Raw genomic sequence first — 7,819 nt, 5'->3', positions numbered from 1 at the left:
AGGTTTTTGAAAAAAAAAAAGGAAAAAAAAAGAAAACACACACACAAACACACACACACAGAAAAAAAAAAAAAAATATATATATATATATATATATATATATTTATATATATATATATATATATATATATATTTTTTTTTAATAAATGTATATGTATGTTTTTTTTTTTTTACCCCAAATGCCCTCTAGGAAAATCTGCTGTGCTGAAGTTTTTTCAGCGCTGCTTTGCTTTACATACAAATATCTTCAGCAATCCGATGCTTATCAGTGAAGTGCTGTGCAGCGTTTGAGAGATATTAGTATTATTTTTTAAATGATTGGATCTGATTTTACCCAATCATTTGCCTGCGTTGTATTCAACCGTGAAGGAAGTCACGCTATGAAGCTTACCGGAAACTACATGCGCCGCAGATAAGCATCCAAAATTAGACTTTTGTTAAAACCCAAGGATCAACACAGACAGAGTGGATCCGTTCACTTCCCATAAATCCAAGACGGAGCTCTGACCGGAGATGAGAATTGAGTGGAATTGCGTAGAAAGAGAATTTGCCTGGCTGGTTGAAGAATAACCACGGTCTGGCTCCAGACCTCAGTTAGCAAGTGAGATGTTCAAGGTCAGTTAAGAGAAAGGATTTGATTTGGATCATCAACTCCTCTGGAGGCTAAAGTTTCCAAGAGTCAACTCCAGGAAGCTTAAACTGGGTCACAAACAGAACAATGATCCCAAGCAGAGCAACAGAATGGCCAACAAAGACAAGATTAGGATGAAGGTATGAATCAGTGAAAATGCATTCAGTGAGCCGCCCGCATTCCTTCAGGAGAACACCTCAGAGAGCGCCGCACAAACGAGAGTCTGGGAAGAAATTTCAATGAACTGCAGCAGCAGTTCACTGATTTCTAACTGATGAATATCTCCTTCTCTTTTCCCGTACTTGTATTGCTCTTGGTTGTTTAGAAATGCAGTAATAGAAACAGAAGAATGCTTTCTCGCGGTTCCCGCTCCCCGACTTTTCTCGCTGTCTACCCACAGAGAGAAATTTGTCAGGCTATCGCTTTGAGGAAAAGATGACGGCGCAGAGCTGAGGCATTGAAGTCGATATCTTCTTGTGTTTTTTTTTTTCTCTTTCTTTTTTAATATTACAGGATTGTGGAAAGCTTGGCTACAGAAAGTTAAATGGGACAAAATGCTGCATTAAAACTGCCTCCGGTGGCCTATGATGGCATCCTCAGCATAAAAGAAAAGAAAAAAATCACTGTTTTTCTTTTTTGCAAAGTCACCATCTAAAGTATCACAGTGAGTTGGAGGCTCTGAAGTTTTCCCGTCTCTCTCCCTGTCGTTCCCAGGTCAGGCGTGGCCATGCCATTTGGCTGTTTAACGGTTGGGGAAAAGAAGGAATACCACAATCCTTCGGACGTGACGGATAAATATGACCTGGGTCAGATTGTTAAATCGTGAGTATCTTTACGTCTGCCTTATTGTGATCTGGAGACCTGAACGGAGCTTTTTTACCACCAAGCACTTCTTTTCAGGGAGGAGTTCTGTGAGATCTTTAGGGCCAAGGACAAAGCCACCATGAAAATGTACACATGCAAGAAGTTCCTGAAGAAAGACGGGAGGAAAGTCCGGAAGGCTGCCAAAAATGAGATCCTCATCTTGAAGATGTGAGTTGTGTTAACGGTGTTAAGCCGTTTTTTTTTTCTTTTTTAAATAGCATTTTTAAGCAAGATAATAAAACGCGAATAGAAAGAAGCAGCTGAAATTGAAAACGTTAGCACCCAAACTTTTTTTTTGCTCTCTCTAAATCGGTTTTTCTGATTATGTGGCTTTCAGTAAATCCTGCTTTAACATAATCTTATTGAGCTATTTGTTGCTGATAGAGAGATAAGTGTGTTATTTTCTCTTTCTGGAAACTTTGGGAACACATAGCTGGATATTATTAATCGGTCCATCCAGGATGTTGCAGTTTTTTGTTTTTGTTTTGTTTTGGGGGGGTTTTTTTTACGTCATTCCTGCGACCTAAAATAACTGATTCTGCATCACCTTTGAAAGTCTTTTATTTTGAAAGAAAAAGTAGTCTGTACCATTTAGAAAAAAATTAAATAAAGCAAAAAATAAATAAATCATCCAGTAAAAAAAGAACACATTCATCTTGAAGTAGACAATCAATTGTAACAATATTTTAAAAAGCTAGAAGTATCTAATATTGTTGTTGTCAGAGATCTCACTTTTAAGTTGTTTAATAAAATACAAGCGGCGCATAAATTTCTACATGCGAGAAATGAAAAAAGTTTAGATTTTTTTTATTTATTTATTTTTTAAGCCGAGTTGCAGGGATTGGTTCGATTGAATGAGTTGGACTAAAACAACCTCTAGATCAGGGTGTCAAATTCATTTTCATTTTGGGTCAAATCCAGATCATGAAAGCTCTTAAAGGGACGGTTGTGGCAGAATGTATTGATAAAACCTGTTCACAAACTCTTAAAATATCAATGAATTCTTAAAATTAAAACATTATTGAACATATTTTCAGTCCCTCCAGGATTTTGTGATACTTTTAGATTTTTTGCAATAAAAATCAAAGTGTTTGTGGTAGTACCGTAATTTGTAAATATTTGCGATATCTGCACTTATTTATTATGGTAAATATGACTTTTTATTACTGGCTATATAGATTATAGACTATCATTTGACATTGATTAAGGCTGAGGCAGCTGTTTAGTACAAGTAAGAAAGTTTTTGACAATTTTTCAGAAAAATATGCAATAAACTCTCAATTAAGTGGGGGGATTTATTGATTTTGCATGAATGTCCATGATAATCCTCAAGAAACTGGAGGGACTGATTGATAGAAATTGGCAGTAAGCAGATCGTTCAGGACTCAGCCGCTGTCCTTCTAAATTTCCTTCTGCTGCTCAAGAAGGAAACCGTTTGTCACCTCCGAAGAGGTGGCAGAGAAATACACGACTTTTTATCCCGTTTGCTCTCTGTAGTGCAGGCGCTGTTGATCTGCTTAGTGCCAGTGAGATCAACAAAACATTACTGCTGAATAATAAATGTTGTAAATGACATTTTTGACCTGCGGTTTCCTCGCCTTGCTGCTTTGGCTCATGGAATGACATCGCTCTCTCCCTGCCTTCTGCCTTCCTCAGGGTGAAGCATCCCAACATCCTCCAGCTGGTTGACGTCTTCGAGACCAAAAAGGAGTACTTCCTCTTCCTGGAGCTGTGAGTGTAGACGTCTGATGGGGGGAATGAAAGGCTTCCAGCTCATCTCTACCCCCATCGAGCCGCTTCTGTAGATGGAGCGCTCCTGGGGGAACGGGCCGGTGTTGCTCGGGGCCCGAGCGGATTCTGAGAGCGGCTCTTGGCTCCGCATCATTTGGTATTCAGATCCGATCGCTCCGGTCGCTCCGTTCTCTTCTTCTCCCCGGTTTTGGGAATTTGGGTGCATTTCTATGGAAATTCTAAATGTGGAAATGAATGTTTCCCACTGAGAAGACCTGAGGGATTTTTGTTATGCTGAAAATTCAGCAAACAAGAGTCATCCATGGGGAAATGGTAATTATCACTCTCACCCCGTGGACGCTTCTCCGTTCTTAGAAAGACAGAAATACTTTCTTGTAGCTGAAGTCAGTTTTTCTGAGTTCTCTAGATTACAGGGAGCTTCTGTCACATTTACTTATCTGATTTTGTGGCAAATGAGCTGAAGAAAAAAGAAAAAGAAACGTAAAACACAATGTAGCTAGCTTGCATAAATAAACAAACTTTTTATTTGTTTCTTTTTCTACCCACCTCTCCACAGCGCGACAGGCAGAGAGGTGTTCGACTGGATCCTGGACCAGGGCTACTACTCAGAGCGGGACACCAGCAACGTGGTGCGGCAGGTCCTGGAGGCCGTGGCCTACCTGCACTCCCTGCACATCGTTCACAGGAACCTGAAGGTAGCACAGCTCAGCGGCAACACTGCAAAACCACTAAACCAAACCAAGTATCTTTTTGGTTTGGTTTCTACTGCATATATCTTTGTACACTTGAAATTAGACTAAACAAACCTACAAATAACTTTTTAGCAACATATAGGAGCTTGCTTTAAGTCAATAATTCCTTAATATTGCTGATAACATTTTTATTCCACAGCCAGATTATTTCACTGGTAGTACGGGAATAATGTCTTGTTATTTGTTAAAGCTGTCACCATGTTGTGACATTATAACATGAGACAGATTATCTGAACAGATCGATCTCCTCCACCTCCTCCCTGAGCTGTTATTACCGTCTGAAGAAACAAACCGCTTTGTTTCTTCCCCCTGGCACTTAGGACTTAGTGCTGTCAATCACACTCGTGTATGCACATTCTCATCTTAATGTTACAGGAAAACTGTTTATCTGACATCATCTGTGGTCACTATAACTAGTCTTAGCACTCACGACAGGCTAGCTGTAGCTTAGCCTAGCAGAGAGCGAGGGGGAGGCTATGAGCAGTTCATACACTAAGGTGATTGACAGAGCTAAGACCACTGTTCAAGCACAGTCTGAAAATGAGTTCATAGTCTGAAAGGATTGTGAGCAAAGCCGTGGATGTTGTGCAGATCTGACGGATTCTAAGTGTTTCTTGTACATATTGGAATATTAAAAGGTTTTGTTTCAAAGTTGAATTATAATGAAGTACAAATTAAAACAGATTTTTTTTTTTCTGTCATTGACTTACTCAGATTCTCCGCAAAAGATATTAATTTTAATTGTTAAATATAGTAAGCGTGTGACTTTTTGTCATTTCCCACAGTTGGAGAACTTGGTGTACTACAACCGTCTAAAGCACTCCAAAATCGTCATCAGTGACTTCCACCTGGCCAAGCTGGAGAACGGGTTGATCAAGGACCCCTGTGGGACACCAGAGTACCTGGGTGAGATTATGAAACGTGGTGAATTAGATATGACATAATGTGGCACGAGGTTCTGGGTCAGTGATGATGTTTGTGTTTCTCCTGTTCAGCTCCTGAAGTGGTCGGCAGACAGCGGTATGGCCGGCCTGTGGACTGCTGGGCCATAGGTGTCATCATGTACATCCTGTAAGTCATCAGAATCATCTCTAATTAGTCATCTGTAGTACAAATACAGGAAAATGTGTGTTTTTACCCCAATCGTTACATGCTTCAAAACCAATTACTTATATTATTTTTGTTCAATAAACATATCAACTACTAGTATAGAAATCTGGTGATCTGGTATTTTTCTTCATAAAATGCAAATAAGATTTTTTTTTTCTTCTTTGATACTTCTTTTTACTGCCTGACTCATTTTTTTTTTTTTTTACAAGAAACAAACTCCTCATTTTAGACCTAAATCTAATAGGTCTGATTATCTAAGTTCTTGCTCACACAAAGCTGGGTATTTCTGAAAACAAATATATCCGCCATATTGTTGAGAAGAAATAATTTCATGTGCTCGGAATCAGTTTCAGAAAAGTTTTCATCCACATGAATCCAAACAAAGCCTTCCCTGAGCGTTGTTTTAAACATGCCAAACCCATAGGGGGCAGTGTAGCACGGAGCTGAAACCTGTCAGCCAATCGGTTTGCTTCAAACCAACCACAACTTCCTGTTAACAAATAGACACGATGCAAAGAGGTTCATTTGTGTGGACAGGCATGCAGGCTGAAATGTATTTATTTTCCCAAATGCAAAGCTGTGTGTGAAATAAATTTAAGTCTAATTTTGGACCTTAGATTCGAGGCATAAATGGAAAAAGTCTTGAAATTCTCAGTTGTATTTATAATTCTCACCTCTGTCAAGCAACCTGTTTCAACCATTTTTATGTTCTTGGAGTACAATACTTTTTTTTTTTTTTTTACATCAGAATTAGTAGATCAGGCATAAAAAAGAAATTTATTTATTTCATTTATTTCTAACATGATAAAAATATAAAATCACACACATGAACTAATAAATAGGAAAATCAGTACTGGCCTGATCGGTGCCTCTCTACAGTGACGTTCTCAAATGTGGTCGGCATGTCTTATAAAGATTTAATGACCCCCACTGTTTTTAATTTTTAATTTTTATTGCCACAGTCTGTCAGGCAACCCTCCGTTCTACGATGAAAGTGATGACGATGATTACGAAAACCACGACAAGAACCTGTTCCGAAAAATCCTGGCGGGTGATTACGAGTTCGACTCTCCGTACTGGGATGAAATCTCCGATTCGGGTATTCTCAGTGGCAGCTTCTTACACACACACTTCACACACTCCAGAAGGAACCCACCTGCCTTCCTTCCTGTTGACTTTTCAAAGTGGTTACGGTTGTGTTGTCATGCCGTCAGGAAGTAAAACCCTTCTTCTCGTTGCGTTTCCTTCCTTGTGACTTCTCTCTGACAGCTAAGAACCTAGTTGCTCGTTTGATGGAGGTGGATCAAGACCAGAGGCTGACGGCCCAGGAGGCCATAAACCATGAATGGTAGGTGGAGGACTTTTTGATATATGGTGCAGACTAAATCAGAGTGCCGGGAACTGAGTGTACTAAACGTGATTAAAAAACGTCTCAGGGGTATTTAAACAAACAAAAAAAAATTTAAATAAAAAAGAAGATAAATTATCCTGAACAATTTTGACAGATTGTCGCTTGTTACTAGTTGTACTGGAGAGGCATTTCCAACAAACTTTACTTTTTAGTAAAATCACAATCTTCTATGACTGCACCGAAAGAAAATGACTAAAATATCCTTCATATTTCTGAAAGAGCATTAGCAATCTGCAACTTATTTTTTGTGTGAGTATAGCTGGTCGTTTCATATCCTCCTCTTTCCTCTGCAGGATCTCCGGTGGCGCGGCTTCAGATAAGAACATCAAGGAAAATGTGTGTGCACAGATAGAAAAGAACTTTGCCAGAGCTAAATGGAAGGTGAGCCCTTTTGTTCTCTTCCTCCACAAGCTGAAGGCATTTCAGGTCTCACTTCTCGTTGCTGTGAATTTAAAGATAAAGATTGTAACGGTGCCTTGTCGTAGCTTCCGTACCACTGCTTTAAAGTTTCCACATTTTGTCACATTGCAGCCACAAATTACAGTGATACTGGAGTTTTATTTGAACGAGCAAAACAAAGTGGCAAGGAAGGGTACGGAAGATGATCAGGACCACTGATGGAGGTAAAAAAAAATCATACTTTTTTTCCTCAAATTTCTGACTTTTTTCTCAGAAGATTAAAGTCAGAATTCTGAGAAAAAGTCAGAATACATATATATTTTTATTTGGCCCTAATTTTCTTCCATAAAAAGGAAAGGACATATTTTACAAAAAGAAGTCAGCAGTGCTCATTTGTCTTGAGCTCCATTTACTCTAATCCTACCCAAAGATAGCAGCTCTCTTCAGAGGACATGGCCGTCCTTAACTGGAGCGGCACAGAGAGCTAAGAGGTTCCTGGTGACTCTGGAGGACCTGCTTATCCACATGTTGTTTGTTGCTATGGTTTCTCTGTTTTCTTTTCTCTCTTTCTGCAGGTTTAGAGTCAGACTAATAAGGTGCTGACTTGTGTTCTCTTCTTCCTCTCCTCTATGCATGTCTCATTTCCCTTCAAGCCTTTCCTGACCTTTCTCTCTTTCTTTTCCATCTTCGTGTCCGTTACACTTGAGATAAACTCCAAGCAATTTCTGACAAAGTTTTATGTATGTATATTAAGTGGAGTATCGTGGCAAAAGCCATAATGCTCTGTTTATGAAAGTAAATCTGTTGGGCCTAACTTTGACACTCTGAGTGCCACACTGTTGGACAGGACATGGAAAAATAAATATATATATATATATATATATATATATATATATATAT

At 39.0% G+C, this 7,819-nt stretch overlaps 1 protein-coding gene and 1 long non-coding RNA gene across 2 annotated transcripts in view; one reads left to right on the top strand and one right to left on the bottom strand.

Annotated features, from left to right (window-relative positions):
- LOC106936196 (caM kinase-like vesicle-associated protein) overlaps positions 1-7,819 on the top strand; it is a 50,082-nt gene that overhangs the window by 37,761 nt on the left and 4,502 nt on the right. Inside the window, exons 2-10 of the mRNA XM_015017043.1 lie at positions 1,346-1,453; positions 1,532-1,663; positions 3,152-3,226; positions 3,804-3,942; positions 4,785-4,905; positions 4,995-5,070; positions 6,072-6,208; positions 6,379-6,457; positions 6,814-6,901. Coding sequence (XP_014872529.1) covers positions 1,359-1,453; positions 1,532-1,663; positions 3,152-3,226; positions 3,804-3,942; positions 4,785-4,905; positions 4,995-5,070; positions 6,072-6,208; positions 6,379-6,457; positions 6,814-6,901 — 942 coding nt within the window. The 5' untranslated portion in view covers positions 1,346-1,358. The remainder of the gene's footprint in view (positions 1-1,345; positions 1,454-1,531; positions 1,664-3,151; positions 3,227-3,803; positions 3,943-4,784; positions 4,906-4,994; positions 5,071-6,071; positions 6,209-6,378; positions 6,458-6,813; positions 6,902-7,819) is intronic.
- LOC106936197 (uncharacterized) overlaps positions 4,480-7,819 on the bottom strand; it is a 12,715-nt gene continuing 9,375 nt past the window's right edge. Inside the window, exons 2-3 of the long non-coding RNA XR_001422074.1 lie at positions 7,018-7,019; positions 4,480-4,491 (exon numbers count right to left, since the gene is read on the bottom strand). This is a non-coding gene — a long non-coding RNA (uncharacterized LOC106936197). The remainder of the gene's footprint in view (positions 4,492-7,017; positions 7,020-7,819) is intronic.

This window comes from Poecilia latipinna, unplaced genomic scaffold (assembly GCF_001443285.1).
Source record: "Poecilia latipinna isolate Pla-1442-1.1 unplaced genomic scaffold, P_latipinna-1.0 Scaffold2095, whole genome shotgun sequence".
Classification (NCBI taxonomy): Eukaryota; Metazoa; Chordata; class Actinopteri; order Cyprinodontiformes; family Poeciliidae; genus Poecilia; species Poecilia latipinna.
This window is presented reverse-complemented; position numbering and strand designations above follow the sequence as displayed.